A 24,926-nucleotide genomic window follows, 5' to 3' on the forward strand; every position below is an offset into this window, starting at 1 on the left:
TACGATGCCCTCTACCCATTTGCTCGCCACTCGTGCGCATACACACACACACACACACTGGACAAAGAGATATTCAGTTGCGTTTGTTACCAGCAGCATTCTCTCTGCGTTTGTGCCGACGTGATATATTTGTGCAGTTTCAGTTGCCAGTGGCGTGCTCGTCAGTTCGTTGGAGATCATTTGGTAACACATTCGACTGACATCGCAATCCCGACACACATGAAAAATACACCTTCCAAGTTTCCGGGTAGGCACACGCATGCACAAACACACACACACACACACGCGTAGATGTTAAACAACCCGAGTTACACAGTAGCTAGTATGCTTCAAACGGCGACGCAACACGTCACGTAGTTCTCCCTCTTTGGTCCCTGTATGTTTTCGTTCAATAGGGAGTTCATGAGTGATTTAGGATGATTATTTTTCTTACGCTTGCTAATTCAACCACCCTTCCTTCCCCCGCCTTGACACGGCGCCTCCTCTACCGACAGTTTTCTTTTGCTGTGCTCTGCTCGTTATCTTCCTTAGCACACACAAACACACTCACACACACACACACGTTTTGGTCCCCACAAAGCAACATGACGACTTAATAAGGCTTGGGCTCTCCAATTTCATGTCTTGTATAAGTGCAAGTGTTCACAGCCTTAAACTTAGGACCTTTGGACCATTTTTCCAAATATTTTTACGTCATTGTCTTTTGGAGTAAGCGTCGTTCGGCTTGGTAATACGGTACTTCCAAATTTCAAATTCTTTCAAGACACAAATGTGCTCACATTCAGTTTGAAAGTACTCTGTAACACCTCCATGGTGAAAACCCTCCCATTCAACCAAGGTTGTTTATGGAGCTGTTTTGCCTCGTAGCTAGTCAGCGATTGCTTTGCGGGGATCATGTTGTCAGTTTTCTAGTTCACACACACCCCCACACACACACACCTAATGATATAAAGTGTTTCTGAATTTCTCCGTTTTTTCCCCCCTCCCCACGCCTCCTCGCTTGTCCTGTAGCCCTAGGATGATTTGTATCGGCCGCTTTTCTCTCTAGGCTGCCCCGCCCCCTTAATCAACCCGACTAACAGTAAAGGTTATATTAACGTTAATAATCAGTTTCTGTATGTATCTAGCCAGAGTTCAGAAAAAAAAATCTGAAAAAAATTCTGTTGTGCAAATGTGTTTTTCTTACTCTTTTAATGTTATCGCATCTTCTAATCCTTCTACCATTGCTTCAGTTAGTACCGAAATTCGCTTAGCCAACCTAGAGATTTGAACTGTAATCATTGCGATTTTCCTCACCTTTTTATGGCATCTTTAGACACTCTCACCATTCATGTACGTAAGTAACTATTGCCCGTTACCGATTGACAACCATCGTCTGCACTGTTGATTTTCATAATATCCCCGATGATAATTTTGTGGTCGATGCAAGCTGAACTCTGCACCCTTGCACAAAGCAGCGGAACGTCTCACTTGAGAGCCAAAGTACACCTAGTGTCCCCCCAACCCCCTCCCGAGCCCACGTAGTCTATCCCCACCTCCTGCAAACGTTGACAGCTTGCCCCGAGTTTACAGACAAGGTTGTGAGGTCAGGGCGGCTGTAGGCCTCGGTTGTCTTGGAGACACAAACAGGCAGGGGAGTGTGAACAGCGAGCGCCTCCAGGTCCATTTGCTCATTCCGCACGGACGTGCCAACCACTGCGCACGCGCGTCAAGAAACGACGCTCGACAATCAGTCGGCTTGTTTGTGTCCTCCTTTCTCTCCCCTGGGATGTTTTTTTTTGGGGGGGGCGGCCAATTGAAGTGCATTTCATGTCAATTTGTTTCCACTCGTCACCAGCTGTTTTAGAGTGGAAACCCCTGCCTAAGATTGCAGAGGCCATTTTATACTCGTCAATTTTTACATTTTGTAGGTTGAAAAAAAAAAGGAGTCGTTTTACCAATTGGGGAATAGATTGGGCGTTATCAGATTAAATTTGCCAATGGTATTGTTTCAACATTCGGGGAATAGATTGGGCGCCATCAAAATCTCGCCCGTTGTTTGGCGAGGACAACTGGACCGAGTGGCCAAGCCACGCGGGGCGCTCATCTCGTTGCCCCAGCTGGCAGGAGGCGCTCGTAAGAGCCCGACCAACAATGTTGGAGCAGCTCGAGTCTCGGCCGGGGAAGAAAAGCGCCGTGCGGTGTCGGCGTAAAACGCGAATTGCGTATTTGTGTGTGGAACGGCGTGCGCTCGTCTCTCTTGCGCTGTCCTGATCTGTTTGCAAGATTCTCACAGCATTTTGTCCGGTTTGAACAAGGTCCGGATCCGTCGGTCTCTACACTGCCACTGCGCCCTCCCGCCCTCAGCATCCCTCCGAACTCCATATTAAGAAATCGGCTCGGTGCCCCGATCGCCCCCCCCCTCCCCTCCCCTGCAAAGGTGCTCCTCGTGACCAATGTGGGCGTTTGCAATGCCACATTGCTCCAGCATGCCTTCAGCATACGCATCAATACCCAAGACCGCCTGCCGAAGCTACCTGTGCAGCAAATAAAGGGTTCCGATATATAGCCATGATATTATTGTTCGAGAGATATTATCATCATCATCATCATTGCTGTTATAACTATGGTTGGTATCATTTGTCATCAATGTTAGCATTATGGAAGCACCAGACTGTTTGTGGAAAGATGAGAGGAGGAAAGAAAGAGTCAGTGACATTTTTTTTTTCGTCCGGGGTGTTGGTGGTCTGATCTCACAGATGGAGAGGAGGAGGAAAGGTTCGGAAAGAGACAACCACGGCAGTCATATTTGTACTGGTTGGGAAATGACTTACAGTGCTGAAATAAAATTTATTCTTTTAGTAAAAAAAAAAAAAACAAAGGTCTTATTTTTGGGGTGTGGGGGAAATGGGCTTTGATCAAGTTTTTACTCCATTGTGGCCTGCACTTGGTGGTTCTATTTTAAATGTGCAGATGTGGAAAAGGCTTTGAGACTCTACTTAACCCTCGTGGTGCACCGCTTGCGATAAATGTAAAATGTCTTTGAATCAAAGGCAAAGGCATTCAGAAAAACACGAGAGAGCTGAAACTTCTGGAGGGGTTCTAAAATGGCCTAAATTTCATGACGTCACCGGCTGATCATTCTCAGGCATTGCAGCAATAATAAAAAAACGTTTTGATACCTTAATCTTCACAATTGACATATTTTGCACCATAGAGACCCATTATAATTCATATTTTTGAATGCATCGTAAACCTAATGTGTATACATAAATTTCACGCGATTTTTACGTCAATCGCTTTGTTTTCGCTTGGACAGACGTATGCATGCCACATTGTTGGGTTGAGGTCATTCCAATTGTGCAACTTTTAGGTGGCGCCAGAGGATCGCAAATGAGTTTGCCTTTTTGCAGGAGGCTTCAAACCGATGCATTTGACATGAACACGTGCGGTCGGGATTGTTAGTAGGGCTTGCTTGGGACCTCCAGACACAAATGTTTTTTTCCTTTTGCAAAAAATAAAGAATAAAAAATCCCAAAGAACTAATAAAAACTATATATGTATGGATAGCACAGATGCCTCTGAACCTTTTGAGTGTTTGAAAAAAAAAGAATGTTTTTATAACACAAAATACATCATTACAAAAATTGTAAAATGCGTAACTTAAGGCCTTTTTGATTTGGAGCACACAAGGGTTAAGCAGAATATAAATAGCTTTTGGGGGTTTCTACAACTAATTCAACCCCTTTTAAGTTTTTTTTTCTATTATACAGAATTGTACTCCAGTACATTATCCCTGTCAAATATATATACAGGTACAATGCCCATACTGGTTATTTGAAGATTGAGGAAAACAAATTCACACAAAAATACACATTGTCCGGTTTCAACTGAAGGGAGTAAAAGTTACATGTCGTTTGAAAAAAAAAACCAAACAAGTACAGTACGGCTCTCAAGTCCAGGATTGAAGTACTGCATTTGTATTTGGTTAAATGCTACAACTGTAATATGTGAGGCTGTTGGCAGAAAGTGTTGCATTTTGACGGTCTATCCATTAAAATACCAGTTTTATTTGACCGTAGATTTAAAACCATTTTTCCCACATGAAAGTGGTACTTGAGGACGAATCTACGATTAGAAATGATCTTTGAAGTCTCGTCGCCGAGAGCTTCGAATCTCGTGATGTTTCCCAGCCTGCTTGCAGAATCACTGGGGTATGTTTTTTTTCTGAAAATAAGATTCTGGATGAAATGTATGGATGTTTTAGCAAAAAAATAATAATGCCGAATGTACAAAGACTTAAAAACTGGCATACTGTAATGAGATTCGAGACTACTGAGTATGTACTGTATTAGAACGAGGTTAAATATCAGGCAAGAAAATACAGTACAGTACAGTACTGTACTATAGTCATCCCACGCACTCCTTTCAGACGGTGGCGCTAATGCAGCAACGGTTGTTTGCCAAGCGCCAAAAGAATGTAGAAGAAGAAGCCTAAAAAAACAGGATGGTGAGAGACAATGACAGTCTGAATTGAAATGGAAAGCGAACAAGCTGTCTACTTTTTTGTTTCTTGTCACCTTGAGTAGGTTTCCCGGAGCATGCGAAGACCTGTTTTGTCCATGAAGGAATAGCCGCGGCTCGGCTCGCTCATTGCGCGGCGGACTTTGGGGTAAGCACCGACCGCTGTTAGCTGTCGGCTAGCCGCTCGACAATCGCGCGTTCGCGGACGCGTGAAGCCGTTTTGCCGTTCAAAGCTTATCGACAGCTTGGCGGGCTGCTTTCGAGATCGTTCACTTCCGCGGCATTTCGCATTTCGCCTTCCTTCACCCGACGACGAATCAAGAGGCGACATGTTTCTTTGGCATCAAAACATAACGACAGCACTGAGAGGTGCCACTCTTCACTCCACGGATACTCCGAAAAGGCAATTGATTAAAAAAATAGAGATGCAAGGGGGTGGGGGAGGGGGGTCGACAATGTACCGAAGAATAAAAAACAAAGAACTTTGTGTTGGGTTGAGCGCACCATCGGGGACCAAGACCGAGATTATTGGGAGTCGAGAACAAGACAGACGGCATCAAAAAGAACCATGACAGGGTCGAACCGTTAAGATAAGATAAGATAAGATATCTTTTATTCGTTAGTGTGATTTAATGAAAATGATCTTTGAAATACACTTGACAGCTGTTAACAGAGTGTGCAAGGTTTGCAAAAATCACTTTTATTTTTTCTCCAACGACATTTTTGATCCCTGCATCGTTTTAAAATAAACAGTTAAAGAACACCAAATGGCGTTTGAGAAACACATGAGACTGCAGCCATCTGTGGGCAAATTATGCACGGTGTGGTCTCGTCTGCTCAAATCCTTCAGTCACAACAGCGGCAAAGTTGTCTTTTTCCCTGTCGCATATGTTTTGGCATTGCTAAAAGAGTAAACCTCATGAGAGTTATTGAATACAACTTTATTGTCAAAATGTTATGACTTAATTTCAATGCCAATATTTTGATGCAAACCATTCGTGACCCCCCCCCCCCCCTTCTCCCTACTCCACAGGCTTGGCAAGATCCCCGTTTCCCCGCTTGAGAATGACGGCGTGCGTCCCTCACAAAGGCTGCAAGGGCACGTCGGTCATTTGTCGTCCCGGACAACGGCGGTGGGGGTGTCTGTGGGATGAGGTAGTAGTTTGTATAGTTTTAGGATCACACCAGATCTGGGAGATGACTATACAGCCTACTGTCTTCCTCACGGCAACCAAAGCGTCCCGTTGATGTGACAAGAGGCCACCGGAGAATCCGGCACGTCACCTTTGGTCGCCACGGTAACAGGGGCCGAGTCGGCCACGGCGGGAGGGCCCTTCGGTGGCCGTGCCGACTTTGAGGACGTTAATCGGTGCTTGTGGCTGCGCTGTACTGCGGTGAACTTCATCTGGGGCAGCTCGCACGTGAAACGCGCATGTTCCTTTTCTCCCTTTGCTTCGCTTTCAGGGTGCAACGTAAACGTTCAGTATAGGAATGCTGTTGCAGAGGTGGCAAAATGATTCACAGCACAGATAGTTGTGTCAGAAAATACGAATCGCGTCCCAATTCAACTCCTGCCCTCAAAGGCAAACCAAAACCAGGATGTCCAAACCTGGTATTTGAAATGCGCACGTTAGCCGCATTAGCTTGCCGTTTGTTTCTGTGCACCAAGTACTTGAATTTTCCATACTATCTCCAACCCACGTTGACAACATGGCACAAATGGTTGTGAGAGGGGCCATCTTTACACACAATTTGTTCCCCTCTCTTATTAATGGACTGAGTGCTTAATTGTTATTTCTTTTTTTAGACCGGCACTAGACCAACACGTTGACCACAAATCATCTTGGGAGTCAACTGCATCAAAGAATTCTCTTAGAAAGGCAATGGGAGGGAGAGCAAAGTACTCCCCGTCCCGCCACCCCAAAAAATGTATAGAGTTGAAGCCAAAGGTTGTGTGAAAGATGATGTTCGGATAGACTGGAGCCTTGTATTCCAGACAGCTTCCGTCGGAATCATTTGACTCGGAACGACGAGTAAACCCGGCTCGTCGGCGCCTCGTTTTCCAGACGGCCGTGAAGAAAGAGACGTCGGCCTCAACGTCGTATTTTCTTTTGTGCTAAATAAAGGCCTGGGTTGAAAAGTCTTTGTGCCGTGCGAATGGCATTTGCGTTCTTCTGCCTTCGCTTGACCGTTGGCAATTTCAGCAGTCTCACACTTGTTTTCGTCACCCCGGGTCACTTCAAACTGCTCTTATGTGGACAAATTTGCTATTCAAAATGAATCAGCAACGGTATATTTTTCGATGTATTTCTTTTGTAAAGCAATGTGATAAAAACACCCCGTAGGACATTTATTAGTGGTTCGGCTCATTCTTCGGGGGAAAAAAACCCAACAACAACACTTGAAGTAGCATTTGAACAGTGCCGCTTTATTTTTATCTCTCACTGCTAGCCATGGCACCCATCAACTAGAAGCTGACACAAACCGTGTGCTTTCATTTTATTGGTGATGCTTTTAGAACACGATAGCTTGGAGGGGAAAAATTCTAGTCAAGTCAAGAGTATTTGTGGAGCGCTTTCAAACGGCCATGGCTGCATACAAAGTGCTGTACATGGAGCGATTTAACATGCACAGTAAAAAGTAAGACAAATCGGTAATAAAGGCGCTAGAAAGCACCAAACAGTAAAATCAAGAACAAATCTAAGGCATGATGAGTCGAATGCCAAAGAATACAAGTGAGTTTGGAGGAGGGCTTTAAAGATGGCCAGCGAGGAGGCTTGCCCAATGTTCAGTGGGAGCTCATTCCAGAGAGAGGGAGCAGCGACAGAAAAGGCTCCATCTAATAATTACTTTCAAATGAAACGTTTGCGGCGTGTCATTTCAGATTTTTAATTATGGCAACTTTAAAAAAAAATAGTCAGAATTGACGTTTCGTGACGCTCGCGTCCAGACGCGTTCCTTCCTCGCACGTGACGTCACGGCCGCCTGCAATCCAACATGGCGAACATCCGGTGTGTGAAGGTGAGTAAAGGAGAGGGGTGAAAAGGTAAAGAAAGCTTTGTCATGCTCCGTGGCGCACGTATCAAAGTTGCCCGTGTGTCAAACAGCGGATGGTGTTCCGTCGCTCGCTCGTCTCGCGTACTGCGCGGCGGGCTGGGCGGGCGAACATGTTGACGCTACTAGCCTCATGTTGTCACAAGCGCTCTCCATTCAACCCAAACTCCTAAAGGTGCCCGCAAGTATCCCGCCGTCCGCTGTAGAGCTGGCGCAACGAGTCGCTGTGTTCGCGTGAAATTCAAAAAGAATTTGCTCAACTTGGTTGCAACTTCAGTGTTGGTGAATTTGAGGCAAAATGGAGCAATTCCTTCCGGTTCGCCTCTCGAGCGGAGCCCCGCGTGGGTTTGCGTGTCTTCTTCGGGATTGTGAAAAAAAAACGACAAGCGTCGCGAGACTGATGGAGCGCAGCATAGCTCGTAAGCTGGATCCATAAGACACAAAAAGGACTTTGCCAGTCACCTGAATCATCAGAATCCCCCCCCCCCCTTTTTTTAAATTTAAGCCAGCGTGGGCGGCAACGGCCTCCGTAGCGGTCGGTCGAGTATTTTGCCCCCGGGGACCATTGTAATACGAACGCCAAATGCATACGTGTCAACTTTTTGGAGCCCCCACCTGTATTAACTACCAAAAAAATCCTTATCACATGTCAAAATAAGGGCAGCAAAAACCCCCCACAAAATTTTCAATGATATTTCTTGTAGATCTCCTTAATAAAATGTCCGGTTAATGTCTAATCATCATTCTACTTTGTGGCATTACTGTGTTCAGAGTTGTATTCCTGCGTTACTTTTTTCACCAACTCCAAATCATTTGGAGTTGGTGGTACCGCCCCCCCCCCCGAAAATGTTCTGTATGATTTGGCCATATACGCAAGATTCCCCACAAAATCTATGGCAAAACCATACAAGTTGACGGGTATGCTTCTATTTCCCCGCGTTGTCAGGGCATGGTGGGCCTGGTGACGGGCGGGGCGTCGGGCCTGGGCCGGGCCACGGTGGAGCGTCTGGTGCGCAGCGGAGCGTCCGCCGTCATCGTGGACCTGCCGTCATCGGAAGGGCCGGCGCTGGCGGCCGCCCTGGGAGACCGATGCGCCTTCGCTCCGGCGGATGCAAGTACACCGATGACACTTTCCCCCGCGGGGCCCTAAATAATCTCGCCGCCCTCCATTTCCACGGCAAGGGTCTTGAGTCGCGAGCGTCTTTTGCCTTGAGAGCGCAAAGGAGGTTCGGCGCGTGACGCGTCCCCCCGCTCTTGTCCCGCAGGTGACGTCGGAGGCGGACGTGCGGTCGGCCGTGAACTTGGCGCGAGACAAGTTTGGCAAATTGGACCTGGCCGTCAACTGCGCCGGCATCGCCGTGGCCGTCAAAACGTACAACTTCAAGAAGGAGCTCCCCCACAGCTTGGAAGACTTCCAGCGCGTCATCAATGTGAGAGCTTTAGCGCCCCATTTCCCCTTTCGGCGTCCACCTCCAAAAGGAAAGACGTTTGTCCAAGCAAGCCTTGATTCGGGGGGTGGGGGGGGGTCTCGTTCCCTTTCCGGAAAACATCAACTTGGATCGCTCCGTCTTCAAGCGGGAACCTTTAGCAACGTCACAGAAAGAGTGACAATCTAATTCTCCTATTGTAATTGAACTGAAAAGGGGGGGGGGGGGGATCGTCGAGTTGATTGTGACGGCCTCTGACTGTGCGCTGCAGGTGAACATCGCAGGAACCTTCAATGTGATTCGTCTGGCGGTGGGAGCCATGGCCAAAAACGAGCCGGACGCAGACGGCCAGCGGGGCTGCATCGTCAACACCGCCAGCGTGGCCGCCTTTGATGGACAGGTGAGCCGCAGTGGGTGGGGGGGGGGGGGGTCTGCTTCCGATCCGTCGGCGCCGGGCTCGCCCACGCTCCGCTGCGTGTTTTTGCCATCAGGGCCCGCAAAGGTTTGTCGGAAGACGCCCGGCGTTGAAATGTTTTTTGTGTGGCACGCACAGGTTGGCCAGGCGGCGTACTCGGCGTCCAAAGGGGGCATCGTTGGAATGACCCTTCCCATCGCGAGGGATCTGGCCCCCATGGGCATCAGGGTGGTCACCATTGCGCCGGGTAGGTTGGCCCGCATCACGTTGCGCAAGGCTCCCGGAATGGCAACAGTCATTCAAGAGGAAAGTGGCATGAAAGCACTTTGTCCCCCCCCAATTATGTCAGAATCATTCCTGGGGATGTGGGGGTTCTTATTCAATTCGGATTGTTTTGCTGCCAAATGTGGCACTTTGCAAAAAGGATCATTTTCATTGAACTGCAATCATTTTTTTCTTTGTGCATTTTCTGCAGCATCGATTTCAAATAATGATTTTCCCCCCCTCCCCCTTTTATTCAATGAATCAAACAAATAATTGGCCGGTGAATCCCTTATTATAATCATCATTGTTTGCAGCCCTACTTCAAATATATCAAAGTCAGGGTGGTTATTTTTTTCTGTGAATGTGTGTTGAAGCTACGCAGAAGAGCGAAGGTGCCCCCCCCCTCCCCTGAGCGTCACGTGTGAATTTGCCGCCCCCAGGTCTGTTCTCCACCCCGCTGCTGGCCGGGCTGCCGGAGAAGGTGCGCTCTTTCCTGGCTCGCCAGGTGCCCTTCCCCTCGCGCCTGGGCGACCCGGCCGAGTTTGCCCACCTGGTGACGGCGCTGGCCGAGAACCCCATGATCAACGGCGAGGTCATTCGGCTGGACGGCGCCATTCGCATGCAGCCCTGAGGCCGCCGCCGACGGGCCCCTTGGCGGTGAGAAGCCCGACTTTGGCCGCCGGACCGTCCCTTTGCAAAGTTTTCAGCGTGGCGGCGCTACTGTCCACTTGTTTGATCGACCGCTTGGAAAATAAAGCTCCAAAGGGGACGCAGTCTTGCTTTTTCAAAAAGTCAAATGGCGGGCGAGAGGGAGGGATGCGAGCGCGGGCCTCCTTCGGTTGCGCCTTGCCTGTCACGGCTCCTCCGTGGTTTGTTGTCAAAAGGTGCGAGTGGCCCGCATTCTGGATTGGGGTGGGGGGGTCTCAACGTCATAGCACGCCGACACAGTGCCTCATCGCCGGGACGGTGATTGCAGGGGAATGAGGAGGTAGGAAATGAGGGGAGCTCCGGCGTCTGGGGGCATCAAAAGTCCCAAATCCCCCCCTTGCTTTGGGAACGGGTTGACAACGCTTTCGGGCAGGCTCGAGTCTTTCGCCACGGCTCTCCACAAATGTCCAATTCCGTTTTTGACTTGCCATGTCAGTCCACCTCAAAATCAGTCGTGCCGGCCTGCCTAACTTCCGCTCCATTAGCAAAGGATGTGTTTTTTTGGGGGGGGGTGGGAATCACATTTCAAATTCATCCTCACTGGTCGCCGATGATGTGGGCATTTTTCCATCCTTTGATTGGTTACAATCGACTTTGACTGGCAAAAAGCAGCAGCGGTGATCCGCACACTTCATTATTTCCTGGTCAACTTTTTGGGAAAAGTTAGTTGGAAGAAAAGGTCTGAGAGTGAAATGAAACCTGCCATTGACACTCTAGATGTACAGTATTTTTCTCGGAGCCTCGTGTCTCTGTCTGAACTCAAAGAATGATGGCGACTTGCTTTTGAAAAGCTGTGACCCACAAGTTTTGGAATCCCAACAATATTGGAAACAAAATGTGCCCTCTGAAAACATTCAAAATTGTTGTTGCCATCTGCCAATTGTTCTTTTTTGCTGGGCTTCTCCTGAAACCGGTCGTATCCCGTAGCCAACTGTGAGACGTCGGAAGGATGTAGCAATACTTAGTGCTTTGTTTTATAAGCAGTTTGGGGTTCTTTTAGCAAGAGTGAAAAAAGACGATTGTGAGAAAGTCCCTGTGGTGAATCTGCTTATGATATGAGTTTTACATACATCCAGGTCGACTTGGAAATCACAAATCACTTTTGTTTGGGGTATTTTATGACGACTTGGTATCGATTTGAGCCTGCCAGAACAAGAAGGCCAAGACTTTGACTGCATGTGTGGAATTTCAATTTTATGCATTAAAAACAAATCGTTGAATGTATTTATTTTTGAAGGAGAAGGATAACATCAGGCGTGTGAGGGAAGCACTTTTTACATTTTTGTTGGGGCCATAAGTGTTGCACCCGCGTGTGCACTAGGTGGCGGTATGCACCTGACCGTTGCGTGCACTCCGCCAAAGATTGCGGTAGAAGAAGAAGAAATAAACGGCGGCAGCGGAAGAAGCGGTTTGATTGGAGGAAGGGCTTGATCAACAAAGAAAGATGGCTGAAGTGATCGAGCTGCACAAACTAAAGGTTGGTCGTGCCGTTTAGTATCGAATGTCGGAGCGCAGCTGTCTAGCTTTGACAATTGTTTGGTGAACGGGGAGTCTCTCAAGTTCTCCGTTAGGGCGGCGAGAAAGCCAAAGTGGTCGCGTCGGTGTAACGTGCGTACGCCGGCTGCCCATGCTAATGCTAAAGCTAAGCGTGTGCTCACGTTGCCCGAACGTTCTTCGCCCACGCTCGAAACACGCCAATTATGTTTGGAAATAGTACTCGGAAGGTCCCACTTTGCGGACTGAAAAACAACGCGGGTGGGAGCACTAAGTGCCAGTGGCTCAAGGTCAAATGGAAAAGGGAATGTTTGTCGGCTCACGTCGAAGTTAAGTTGAACACTGAATAACATCTCACCTCTTACATTATTCACGCTTTGTTAAGGTCTATATATGTGTGTGTGTGTATATATATATATATATATATATATATATATAAAAAGATCCGACAAATGAAACACGTGGTATATATATATATATATATATATATATATATACACACCACGTGTTTCATTTGTCGGATCTTTTTTTTTTAAATGTTGACATGACAACTGTTGTTCAATTAATATTTGAAGGGATCTGGTGAAAACTGCTCAAGATGTAATATCTGTTTTAAAGCATTGAGTGAAATTTCCCGCTAAGATCAAAAGAAATCTTTAATGCAAGTGACATGAAGTGGACACACCTGGTTTGCGCTCGTGGACGGAAGGCATGATTGAGAAGCACACATTTACGTTTATTCATTTTGCAAAACACCGAGGGATGTTACATCCATGTTCCAACGAACTTTGAAGGTCGTGCCAAATTCCCACTGAAGCCCGAGGCAAGATCTGCCAAGAAGGTTGAAGCTAGAACATCGGGCACATGCTCGTGCAGCTTCGGTTTCAGCTCCGCACCCGCTAAACGGACCGATGCAGACCGCCGATGTGGCAACGAACGCAGAGATCGTGTGTTGAGGACCAACGAGCTTGCGATGTCTCATGAACCCGGGCAACGGGCCTTCTTCACAACGCGCAGTTTCAAGCATTTGTGAATGTTTCTCTTTTGGCTTTCAGCTTGCTGAGCTGAGGCAAGAATGCGACGCGCGAGGTCTGGAGACCAAAGGCAACAAAGGCGACCTGGTTGCACGCCTGCAGGCCTACCTGGACGAGCACGGTGAGCCCCGAGAAGCAGCGCGCCGGAGTCGGGCTCAAAGTTGCGGTGGGGGTTGTTTCTTTTCGGTGTAAGCGGTCAGACGGCGGAGCGGGAAGCCACAACTCGCAGATCAAAGCTTCCCTTTGACTCTCATTTGAAGGGATTGTTTTGCCGCAGTTTCTGGAGGCGCTTGCGTCCGATCGACATGCTGTGTCTTATGTCTTGAATGTCTTTTCACGCAAGCCACAGATGAAGATGTGGACGTGGACGAGGTGCTGGCGGACGATACGGCGGTAATGTCGTCGAGTCGGCAAAATGCCGCTTTGATTGTGCGCCTGTGCAAAAATGACGAGCCTTTTTGTTTGCCTTGTAGGACTTCCCCAAAGGCGAGATTGTGGACAACGGCAAAGACGTCAAAGAATCGCCATCGCCTGTGGCCAAGCTGTGAGTTTGCTTGCCGTTGGCTTTTTTGAAGCGGTTTGCATCGTCGTAACGGTCGATGACTTTGAAACGCGATGAAGCCCGAGCAGTCCCGCAATACCAAAAACGGAGAGGGGGGGAAGTCCGATTGCGAACAGCGGAAGGGCTGCCGGCTGCTTGGCATCACGCTTCACTCTATTCCCAATTATGGCCGGCGCGCGCTGAGACGGCCGCCCGGCGACGAGACCGGTGCAGTGTACCCGCTAGGCGGTGCGCGTAGTTTGCGGCTTCTGACAGCATGGTGCCTGTAGGCTCTCGTCCCGAAACGATGTGAAAACGGGGGTGCTCGAGGACCTCCCTCTCCTCCCCCCAATAATCTAACAAAGGAGTGAAGTGAATGCTAAAATTGGATGCCATTTTGTTCCCGCGCTTGTGTTTTCAGGTCTGCCGAGAAGAAGATGGTGAAGATATGTCCTCCGGCGACTGGCGGTGAAGTACGTGCGGCCCAGCGCCACTCTTTTGTCTTTGTTGCGGCGCCTCCCGTTTACCAGCAAACGGCGTTTTTTTTTGTTTTGGAGCAGCAGCTGCAGAAACGCGCCGAGCGTTTCAATCTGCCCGCGTCGGCCGAAGACAAGAAGGCCCGGCGTGCCGCCAGGTGAGAACCGGGGCCACTCGCCGCTTTCGGCTCCTCTCGTTTGGCCATGAAGCCAATTGAGACGGACCCCCCTCCGTTTCGCTTCAAGTCGCATTTGGCAAACGGGAAGCAGAAGTGCCATCTACAGGCCAATTGCGGCCAATCAACTTGAACGTTGGGGGGGGTGGGGGTTGACCGCCGAGTTCCATATTGATATAAGCCCAACGATTTGACACAATAAAAGCAAAATGATACGATGGAGCCCTTTTCATCAAGCCTTTCATATATGTGACCGGTATTGCTCACTATTGTCTTTTTGTGGAACTCGTTTCTAGGTTTGGTTTAGCGATCGGCGCTTCGGATGCATCCACAGGTGCGTATGACGACTCTCGGGTGCCACGCCGCCGTCCGTCATGTCCAAGTGCCGCGCAACATCAATCCTTTCCTTCCCCCGCGCAGGCGCCGCCGTGGCTAGAAACGTGCCGGTAAGAGCCGCCGCCCCGAGCGACCCCCCCCCCCCCCCGCCCCCAAACGCATGCGTCGGCACCCTTCCCCTGACGCGGGAATCCTTTTGCCGTCCGTCACAGGTCAACGTGGACCAGCTGAAGAAGAGGGCGGAGAGATTTGGCATGAACGTCTCGTCGCTCTCGCAAAAGGTGGGCCCACCTGGCTCGGAAGCTTTCCCGCGTATTACCGGCACAAACGGTTTACGGGGCGCATTCAAGAGTCCCCCCGCCCCCTCACGCCGCGGGACAAAATGACGGAAGCAAAACAATAACTTGAGTTGGACTTTATACGGTTTAACCGTTGGCAATACACGAGCATTCTAGGTTTGATTTTTTTCCTCCGGTTTTCTCCTCCTACAAGTAGGGGGTGGGGGGGGGGGCACCAGAACACATATTGCCAATTCCGTTCATTTCCACGGGCAAAATAGATGAGCCAATCAAGTTGGGGGCGGCTTCCGCAAAGGAATTCGGCTCCTAACGGAAGCTTAGAGTTTATTTGGAGATTGAGTCTGAAAGGCTACTTGTTGTCTTTCCGTGGGGGTGTCATCGTTATCGTCGGTGGCGGCAGCTGGAAGCAGACGAGAAGCTGATGAAGAGGAAGGAAAGGTTCGGCATCCTCACAGGCGGCGGAACGGCCGGCTCGGCGGACGTCGAGGTACGTAGCGTCCCGTTGTTTTGTTTCCCGCCTGGTTGAAAGTAACGTAAAAATAGCGCCAATGATGAGCCTCAAACACTTGATTTCCCATCCCCCTTCTGACATTGTTGCACTTAAAAGAAACGAGAAGGTTTTCAAAACAAAAAGGACAAATTGTTTGGAGATGAAGGATTGGGCAGAATTGAATCTTCTGAAGTTTAGCCCTCCCACAATGCCATAAAAAAGCTCGCTCCTCTGGGAGGGGCTCAAAGGGGAGCCGGGTGAGGTGGCTCGGGCATCCGCTTAGGACGCCTCCCTGATCAGTCCCATTGGCGGAAGATACGCGTGATGGTAGAAAGAAACGACCGTCCAGAATTTGGAGCGTTTCTTGATTTGGGGGCTTCCTTCACACCCGTGACTGCTTCCCCGTTCGCCAGAACTTTGTTGCCGTCTCCGAAATAGGCCGATGGGCGATTTGGGCAATTTGTGACATGTGCGCGGCAAATAGTCGAGTCGTGACTCTCGTTTGCCCGGCCGCTGATTGTCTCCATCATGTGTATTTATGCCGCATTTTTTCCCCCTTCTTCACAGGCAAAGAAACTGAAGCGTGCTGCTCGATTTGGAATAGTATAGTGGGTGTTTTTTTTGCTTCCTTTGGAGTGTTTTTTTTTTTTTAACATTTTCAATTATCACGTTTCTAAGTCATGTCAAAGGTCTTCAACTGTGACCTTGCTAATCATATTGAAAAAGAAATGTTTGGAGAGCTTTTGGAACCCAGAAGGAGATTTTTGTTGTCGTTTGCCTGCTTACATTTAAATCTTTTTCCCCAACTCCTCCAGCCCCTGTCCACACTTGTCAAATATCAGACATATTGAGTGGCCATGACTGATGACTCAAGTTTGTCTTTGCTATTTTGTTGCCTGTTTTTTTTTTTTTTTACTCTCTGTGAAAGAACGCAATCTCAAACGCGCCCCCTAGCGCCCAGTGTCTATTGGCAGTTTGGGACAAAAAGCCCCCAAAAATGGGCATCGTAGTGCTTCAAAACATGTTGGACACTTTGTGTTCATTGTGGCAATGATGTTCCCCCCAAAAATGTAAACCAAAACTTCAACTTCTCACGATAGTGAACTTCACGGGGAAATTGGAACATTTGGCCAGGGAACTTGAAACCGCGTCATCACTTCAGACCACTTGTGGAAATGACGCGAACGCGGCTTCATTTTTTCACGAAGCAAAAACCGATCGGAGGCGAGCGAGTGTTTTTAGAGTTTTTATGACTCGTTCGGATGAAACTCTGTCATCTTTTATTTGCGTTTGTACATTTGACTCCTGTAAGCGCTTGCTTCACCGCTTCACTTGTCTGTTCATTTGATAAAATATCACGTTTTCATCTTTCTGAGACTGGCTTCCTTTCGTTGGATCCTCTCCGTGTTCGCAGGCAGTATTTGGCCCGAGTTATCGGCAACGTATCGCCATCATCTCGGCGATGTTCTTCTGCATTCCGAATGCTTCCAATCGCCGACACCAAACTGTCACAAGAGCGCATGAGAAGCGACGCGTCCGTGATGTGGTGTGGCCGTGGTGTGACACAACCACATCAGGTCTGGGGGCTCATATCAAAGGAGAAAAAAAAACCCTGTCATGTGACATGGTGTTTACGGAAGTAAATCTGGTCGTCATCTTGAGCTTTTGGTGACATACAGGGCCAATCTGGGTGGAGGAGCCTTAACGCCGCAGAAGCTTTGCATACATATTCGAAATATAGTCACAGAGGATAGACCACCAGGTCGGATTTTAAAAGATGAGAATCGTTTCTTAAAAAAAAAAACGGAAATTGAGCTGCAGTGTCAATAGCCTTATTTGACTGGTGATCCATCCATCCATTTTCTGATGCGCTTCTTCTCAGAAGGGGCAGGCCGGAGCCTATCCCCGCTGTCTTCGGCCAGTAGGCGGGGGACACCCTGAACCGGTTGCCGGCCAGCCAACCACAGGGCACACAAAGACCAACGACCCACCGTCGCACTCGCACTGCAAGACTATTTGGAGTGTTCCATTAACCTGCCACGCATGTTTTTGGGAATGTACGAGGAAACCGGAGTACCTGCAGAAAACCCACGCGGGCGTGGGGAGGCCGGAGCCGGAATCGAACCTTGCACCTCTGCACTGTGAGGCCAACGCGCTAATTGCTCATCCACGCCCGCCCTCTGCCTGGTGAATCAAAATGAAAATCTTATCATTATCATACTAAATTCATCATGTAACGTCAAGTCATTGTTATTGAAGTAAATGATCTTTTACCAGTGTCCCAAAAGGAGTGGCCCCCCTGACTTTTTTTTTTGTGCTTGGCGCCGAGTTCCGGTGTGTAGCAGTCTGAGTGGCATCCAGCGGGGAGAGTTGATTTCAGTTGCGAATGCCTCGAGGTAGCCCTCGACTGTATTTGCGGCAATGGGCTGCCTGGCCCGTGAAGAGCAAAAATCTGCCATTAATTCACGTCCGTTTTAATTACATTGAGGGGAGAAAATAATTAACCCCCCCAAATTCTCGAATAAGCTGGGAAATACTCCCATCAAGCGTTTTTAAGAAAAGTGGGTCATCCCCTCCCCAAAAAAACACGCCCGTACCCCCAAAAAATCTATATAAAAAAAAAAAGATTTGGGATAAGGGGGGGGAATCGCGAATTGGTCCACTGTATGAATAAGGTGGTGGTGGGGGCGCACCTCCAAACGTTGGGGGGGCATGTTGGCGCATGACGCACTTCCGGTGACGCGCTGCAATTTTTAAACTAGTGTCCCCCCCCCTCGTCAGTGATGGCGGCTTCGCTTCGTTGTGTCTCCGCTAGCTGTAATAACAAATGGTACTACAGCCGGCAAGAGATCGACAACAACCCATCTCGGCGAGCCGGGCTCGACCCGGACAAGGAGCTGTCGTACAGGCAACAGGCGGCCAACCTGCTGCAGGACATGGGCCAGCGGCTCAACGTGTATCCTTTTGGCCGCGTTAGCCTAGCCGCTCCAGCTCGTTAACGGCTAGCCGGGCTAGCGGCGGCTCCGGTCGTTCCGTTCGACTCGGTCCCTCCTGCTTTCCTTGCCATCTTCCTTCTCGTCCCGTTCATTTGTTTACGTAGCTCGCGCCAGCCGGAGTGTTTTTGTGACTGTCGTGCGAAGGAACACGCCAGAGATTTTGATTTGGCAACAGCCGAGCCGCGAAGGCCTCGGGCCTTGACGCGAGCGCGTTTTCCTTAGCTTTAGCTCGTTCTGTAATTCCACTTTTTTTAAGGATTTTGCCGACTTCCCCTCCCCGACCTAAGGAAGGCTTGGCTTCCAGCGCGTTGTTTCGTGCACTTCAAGTAACCCGGAATCGTTTTCACGAGCTAAATCGAGAGAGGCACAATTGTCCTTGCTTCGCAGCAGACCGCTATGCGCGTTCCATTTCTAAGCGCAGTTGATCTGGACGAACCAACGCTATCCGGCAGATCATTTAAAAAGCATCCCAATGGAAGACGTATCGTTTTCCCGCTACCAAGTAATACAGTTACGACTGGAAGACAACTCAATGCGAAGACGTCGTTCCGTTGCGGTCCACATTTGAGGTGGGACCTTTTGTTTTGGACCAGAGCTTAACTCTGGCGTAACCTAATCTTTCGCGTCTTTTCTAATGGTTGCTATCGTCTGAAATCTTGGCGAACACAGAGGCAGACACTCTAGAATGATGAAGAACTTGCCAGTAATTTTCGAAAATCAAGGCCCCGGGTTGACACAAATCTCTCGCAGCGTTTGCGGGTGCCGGCGTGCTTGCTTGGCACTGAAGCATGTCAAGAAAGACACAAACGAGCAAACGCTCCATGAACCGGTCCCGTACATTGGAAGCAATCAACCGAGGGGTTTGAAGTCTTGAGATTTATTGTGGATTGTGCCTCGTATGTAATATTGGGGGGGTCACGCTGTGGCGTGAGTCACAGGCCCGACGTGACCACGTTCCATTTGATCAGTTTGACGCCATTCAAATGTTGACGCGACTTAACGAGCATACGCTAGGTCCCAGCTGACCATTAACACGGCCATCGTGTACATGCATCGCTTCTACATGGTCCAGTCGTTCACCAGATTTCACCGCAACGTGAGTATGATGCTACTTGCGTGCTTGGCAACACCTTTTCATTTGGCGCCTGTTGACCCCAGCGCCCCCGCCCCCCTCCCCCGTCTCTCAGGTCATTTCTCCAGCGGCTCTTTTCCTGGCCGCCAAGGTGGAGGAGCAGCCCCGAAAGCTGGAGCACGTTATCAAGGTGGCCCACGCCTGTCTCAATCCGCAGGAGCCCTCGCCGGATGTACGCAGCGATGTAAGTTTGAGCTCGTCAAAAGTCTCCCTTTTGGAACCGGCGCACTCCTTTTACCCAAATGGGCACCGTCGTGTCTTCCGGCCCGCGTCAAATCAACCTGCGCGAAGGTTCGACGTCGCCTTTGGCTATTTGGTTCCAAAGCGGCACGTGCGGTGGCTCACCGGGCATTTTGATCCGGAAGCCGTCGAGATCATTTGACATGACCGAGAGCAAACTGCATGAGCGACCGATCTCGCTTGCCGACCGGTAGCGGCCTCGCACTGAGTAATGTGCCTGTCCTCTCAACCTCAGGCCTACCTGCAACAAGCCCAAGACCTGGTCATTCTTGAGAGCATAATACTCCAGACCTTGGGTAAGTTGGGAAGGAAAGCCTGGCTCCCTTGAATTCTCTCTCTTGTTGTTTTTTAATGCCCCCCCCCCCCCTGCCTGTCATTCTCAAGAAGTCGTAACCTGTTTTGACTTTTGTCCAACAGAGACGCCACACGCAGTTGGCAATGGCGCAAAGTCACGTTTGTGCTTCACCAAGCCACTGAAATAGACAAATCCTTACAACCCCCGCACCCCCCCCCCCTGCCAGATCCCTCCCCGTCCATGTATCCAGTCCGAGGGAAAATGGCATCAGGGATGGATGCCATTTTCCGCGGAAATTCGCTGTTTTATTTCTTAAATTGATCATTTTTGTGAATCGTCTAAATCCGTTGAGAAAATTTTAGGGGGGGGGGTGTCAGGTACCTTATGGTCGAGTTTTCACAAGCTCTCCTGATCAGTCTTTCCATCTTCCGAATGTAAACAGCCCTGTGATTGGACGCATATGATGTCTTACTTGTTGTGATTGGTCGCCCCGTCCATGCCACGCCCCTTTGCGCTTTTTTCATCACTAGCCATTGCCATCCTATTGGTTCTCGAACGCAGTGCATTTGGAGCGCTCCTTTTATCGTGATTGGCGGCGGACTCACCTTTTTTGTTTTGTCCCCCTGCTCTTGCAGCGTTTGAAATCACCATCGACCATCCGCACACGCACGTCGTCAAGTGCACCCAGCTGGTCCGAGGTGAATGTCAACGCCCCTTTGACTCATTTTTTGTCGCGCGTGCGTATGGTGGGGGGGCCGGCGGCGTGCGTTGAACTGACTGGTGTTTAAAGTGCGCTTTTGTGTTGTGTTGTTGTTTCAGCGAGTAAGGATCTGGCGCAGACGTCTTACTTCATGGCAACCAACAGGTAAGGACTTGATCACGTGCGCGGCAGGTTCTTGCAAATCCGAGTCGATACACTGAACCGGCTTTCCCCTTCCCTCGTCCTGTTGCTCTTTTCTTGCTCTCCCGGGACGCACGCCGCCGCGCAGCCTCCACTTGACCACCTTCTGCCTGCAATACAGTCCGCCCGTGGTGGCCTGCGTGTGCATCCATCTGGCCTGCAAGTGGTCCAACTGGGAGATTCCCGTGTCGACGGACGGCAAACACTGGTGGGAATATGTTGACCCCACCGTGACCCTCAAGCTACTGGATGGTACGTGCGCCAAAGACACTGGCACAAGGTTCCTTTATTTTTTAAAAAATTGGATTATTCCTCAACATTTCTACCTGACCCTTTGGTCTGTTTCCCATTGGGTAAACCGACGGAACCGAAAAACGGTTACCGTGAATTTCCACAATCCTCGGGCCTGCCGCTGAATTAACATTTTTGCAGCATTTGTTTATAATTGTATAAGTAGACCGTTTCAGAATTTGAAATTTGGGACTCTCAATGCATAATGCGACTCATACTTTTCTGATCAGCGAGTCCCCCGGGACTTTATGATCACTGTGAAACGGCTTCACTCGCCCTCGACGTGGGCTGACCGAAGGCTCGGCGGCGTGCATCTCGCCGCCGGCGTTTGCCGTCAAAATGTAGACGCGAGGGAACGCTGGATTCTGATGTTTGAATCGTCCTTCTCCCCCCCCCGCTGACATTGTTTTTCCCGTTTCTTCAATGACTTCAATCAGAGCTCACACACGAGTTCCTGCAGATTCTGGAGAAAACGCCCAGCCGATTGAAACGGATTCGCAACTGGAAGGTACATAAAATCGTGTTTCCAGTGTGTGATGAGCAATCTTGCTGACCTCGGGGTCCCGAATCGCACCCCGTCGGCTGCCGGCCCCGCCCCGTAGAGTCGGGTTCACACAAAAGAAGTCTCATATTTGGCGTCTTTGTAGAAAACATGACTCGTGTGGTTATTTTTCCGTGTCATTCCGTTGCCAGAGTACGACGGCCGGCTGAACATATTTTCTGGGCTTGAAATGGAAGGAAGGGCAAAAGGCTGCCGTTCCGCGTCATGATCGATGCTGATTGGGCAGATTAAGTGGACGCGACTCTAAATGTCGCTCTCCAAATAGCGTGTTGATGATTGCATGTAGTTTGGAATTTTTTCAAACTTTGCGTGGCTCCGCACGGAGAACCTTGTAAATATTTCCCCGGCAAGTGAAAGTGGGGAACTTCGGAAAGGAACTTGAAATGGAGGCCACCTTGATGAGCTGGAATCGCAGAGGGCCTTCCATCTAAATGTTTGCTAGTGTCATAAGTTGACCGTCGGGCCGCTCGTCATCGGGGGTGTGAAATGTGCTCGATCCCGCCAGGATCGTGCACAAATGCCGTTTTTCTTCACGCGCGCAACCTCGCTCAGCGGCCCCGTCTGTTATCTCTTCTCAGGCGGGAGGTCAGACGCCAAAGGCCAAGCCGAAGGTCCAGGAGGAGGGAGAGCAGCGGGACGCCATGTTGAGCATGATCTCCATGGCCTCGTCGGAGAGCACCGTGGCGGGCCTGATGAGCCTCTCGGCGCCGCCCTCCGCCTCGGCGGCGGACGAGGGGAGGGGGACGCCGGGCAGCGCGCCCACCTGGAGCGGAAAAGGCCAGGGGGGCCCCGAGCAGCCATCGGGCCACGAGGCGCACGCCCCCGCCAAGGTGTCGTTGAGCGAGTACCGCGCCAAGAACGCCGACGTGCTGGCGGCGCAGAAGAGGAAGTTGGAGAACATGGAGGCCAGCGTCAAGCGGGACTATGCCAACGCTGCCCAGGTTCTCATTGGTCAGCAGCAGAGGAAGGAGAAGCAGCAGCAGCACTCGGGCTCGTCTTCCTCGGACCCGGCCAACCCGTCGCCCATCATTCTGAAAATCCCGCTGGAGAAGGAGAGACACGATCGGAGCTCGCTGAAAATGAGGTTCCCCCTCAGCGGCGGAGGCGGCGCCCGGGGGCCGGAGCAGGACATCAAGGTGCGCATTCGCGTGCCCGACAAGCAACGGGGGAGCTCGGCCGAGGACGGCAAGAGCAGGGACAAGCACAGGGGGGGGGAGCGCTCCAACCACCACCACCACTACTACCATCACCACCACCACCACCACCACCCTTCCTCCAGCAGCACCTCCCTGTCCTCTTCGCACAAGCACTCGTCCGCTTCCGCCGGCGCGGTAGGAAGTGGCAAGAAGCTCCCCGGCGACTCATCCCGGACGACCTCGTCGTCCTCGCGCAAGAGGACGCACCCCCAGGACCCGTCGGCGGGATCCCACCCCGCCGCCAAAGTGAGCAAGGCTTCCCGCAATCCCTACCACCTGCCCCCCCTCTCGTCCTCCTGCGACATCCTGCCGGCGCTGGGCCTCCCCGCCCACCCCCCGGGGGGCTACTCGCACCCCAAAGGCGACAGGACGGACACCAACGGGCACGGCGCCGCCCAGTCTGACGAGTACCAGGACACGTTTGAAATGTTGAACTCTCTCCTGAGCGCCCAGGGGGTGCAGCCCTCGCAGCCGTCCGTCTTTGACTACAGGTCCCAATACGGGGACTACAAGTACCCGGGCGGGACCCGGGGGGCCGGCGCTCGACCCCCGCCCCTGCCTTCAGACCCCCCGCCCCCGCTTCCGCCCTTGCCCAAATGACTCGCCGTCTGCTTCGCTCCGTTCGAAGGTTTTCACGATTGTCAGATGAGCCGCACGTCTGTGTAACGTGCGGCACGCGCGAATCATGTGTGGCAGACGACTATGATCCATTTTTATTTTTGCTGAGAAGGCTTGAAAAGCTTCTTCATGTCCCCAGGAGGGTGTGCTTTGGCTGCCATTGTTCACCCCCCCAATCCGCAGATTGAGAGGATATTAAGGACGTTCGATTTGATCGCCACGCACAGGTTGTTGTTTGATCCTGTTTTTTTCCCCTCTCTTGCGCTCTGTCGTGCCCCCCCGACACCCCTTTCTTCATAAGATACATTTATAGACACTCGTTTTTTTTATTCCCCCCCCCCCCAACCACCACAACAATCAACAATACATACTGTGTAGACGTGACTGAGTCAGTCTCCAAAGCAGCCGTGACCCAAAAAGATGGCCGTGGCGTTTATTTGCCAAATTTGGTAAATGTGTGCAAAGATTGTAAAATGTACAAAACATGACATATTTTTACACTTTGTTAAAAAAAAATCACGATGTAAATGATCAGCTTTTTAAAATTGTTTCAAGTATTGCAGTCATTGTTTTAAATGGTTGTGAAAAGATGTTCAGCATACCTCTGGACAGACACGGAGGGCAGACGTGTTTTGTGGGTCAAAATTGTCGAACGCAATGTGCCGATTTTGAATGGTTGAACCTTGGAATTTCTCTTGTCAGGTTTAGATTTAGGATGAAGGTGACCATAACAAGTTTCTGATTAACCAACTGTTGGCTGTCTTTGGTGTAGGTTTTTTTGTGGAAATCCAGTTTTTGCCTGTGAGCTAATACTGGTCTGATGTAATCCTATTCAAGTTGATGTCTCGCTCCGTTTGCGTTGTACGCTGAACTAACCTGTTGAGCTCCAAGGTCTGCTTCTGTCAAGAACGATCCCGTTGGCCTGTGAGGACAAAGAGGAGGATGCATTCAATCTTGTTGCGTTTCAACACCGGCTGTGGTTTTCAGCCGGGCTACAAATGACCTCTTTTATATATTTTAGATTGTACGTCGGCTTCATGGCTTTGAAACAACGCCACACAAACTACGGTGTTGGAATCATGTTTATATCTGGAGAGAGTAAATGCACTGAAAAGTTGCACTGCGGTTTTTCTGCAATGCAAGTGCGAATCTAACTTTGTTTTGGGGGGGGGGGATTAAAAAACATTTAACCTGACAACTGCCATGCAACACAGCAATGCAAATCACTTTCTTTACCAGAGCTTTTCCCGCATTTTAGAGTTTTGTAATGTACCCAGGACTGGTCGTCAATGACGTGTTAGCGGAAGTTCTTCCAGGTAACCTGTTGTATGTGAACTCATATACATCTCTCTCTGTCTCTCTCTATATATAATTTTTTTCATATTAAAGTCAATGCATACTTTAAGGGAATATTTTAAGATACATTTTGTGATTTCATTACAACAGCGGTTTTGTAAGACAATAAACCGTCTGCCACG

General features: G+C 49.9%; 3 protein-coding genes and 1 long non-coding RNA gene across 6 annotated transcripts; all 4 read left to right on the forward strand.

Moving 5' to 3' along the window:
* Positions 1 to 4,431: 4,431 nt before the first annotated feature.
* Positions 4,432 to 6,171, forward strand: LOC127596188 (uncharacterized). Its single transcript, XR_007961413.1, has 3 exons — positions 4,432 to 4,651; positions 5,537 to 5,658; positions 5,741 to 6,171. It is a non-coding gene; the product is annotated as an uncharacterized LOC127596188 (long non-coding RNA).
* A 1,270-nt stretch (positions 6,172 to 7,441) lies between these two features.
* LOC127596183 (3-hydroxyacyl-CoA dehydrogenase type-2-like) lies at positions 7,442 to 10,329 on the forward strand. Its single transcript, XM_052058379.1, has 6 exons — positions 7,442 to 7,524; positions 8,504 to 8,668; positions 8,823 to 8,987; positions 9,256 to 9,384; positions 9,538 to 9,646; positions 10,104 to 10,329. Exons 1-6 carry the CDS (start codon positions 7,501 to 7,503, stop codon positions 10,292 to 10,294), a joined length of 783 nt encoding a protein of 260 aa, XP_051914339.1. The 5' UTR covers positions 7,442 to 7,500; the 3' UTR covers positions 10,295 to 10,329.
* A 1,393-nt stretch (positions 10,330 to 11,722) lies between these two features.
* LOC127596185 (SAP domain-containing ribonucleoprotein-like) lies at positions 11,723 to 15,905 on the forward strand. 2 transcript variants are annotated; one of them, XM_052058382.1, is made up of 11 exons: positions 11,723 to 11,848; positions 12,921 to 13,020; positions 13,243 to 13,292; positions 13,373 to 13,443; positions 13,862 to 13,913; positions 14,001 to 14,074; positions 14,389 to 14,426; positions 14,513 to 14,538; positions 14,641 to 14,709; positions 15,128 to 15,214; positions 15,785 to 15,905. In XM_052058382.1, exons 1-11 carry the CDS (start codon positions 11,816 to 11,818, stop codon positions 15,824 to 15,826), a joined length of 642 nt encoding a protein of 213 aa, XP_051914342.1. In that variant the 5' UTR covers positions 11,723 to 11,815; the 3' UTR covers positions 15,827 to 15,905. The 2 variants fall into 2 exon arrangements, with proteins under 2 accessions (XP_051914342.1, XP_051914343.1); XM_052058383.1 differs by having other exon boundaries at positions 13,249 to 13,292.
* A 2,052-nt stretch (positions 15,906 to 17,957) lies between these two features.
* LOC127596176 (cyclin-T1-like) lies at positions 17,958 to 24,858 on the forward strand. Of its 2 annotated transcripts, XM_052058367.1 has the most exons (9): positions 17,959 to 18,173; positions 19,228 to 19,309; positions 19,401 to 19,529; positions 19,821 to 19,881; positions 20,516 to 20,578; positions 20,700 to 20,745; positions 20,870 to 21,033; positions 21,510 to 21,580; positions 22,213 to 24,858. In XM_052058367.1, exons 1-9 carry the CDS (start codon positions 18,001 to 18,003, stop codon positions 23,428 to 23,430), a joined length of 2,007 nt encoding a protein of 668 aa, XP_051914327.1. In that variant the 5' UTR covers positions 17,959 to 18,000; the 3' UTR covers positions 23,431 to 24,858. The 2 variants fall into 2 exon arrangements, with proteins under 2 accessions (XP_051914328.1, XP_051914327.1); XM_052058368.1 differs by lacking the exon at positions 21,510 to 21,580 and having other exon boundaries at positions 17,958 to 18,173; positions 22,213 to 23,391.
* Positions 24,859 to 24,926: the final 68 nt, after the last annotated feature.

Source organism: Hippocampus zosterae, chromosome 2, assembly GCF_025434085.1.
Source record: "Hippocampus zosterae strain Florida chromosome 2, ASM2543408v3, whole genome shotgun sequence".
NCBI lineage: Eukaryota > Metazoa > Chordata > Actinopteri > Syngnathiformes > Syngnathidae > Hippocampus > Hippocampus zosterae.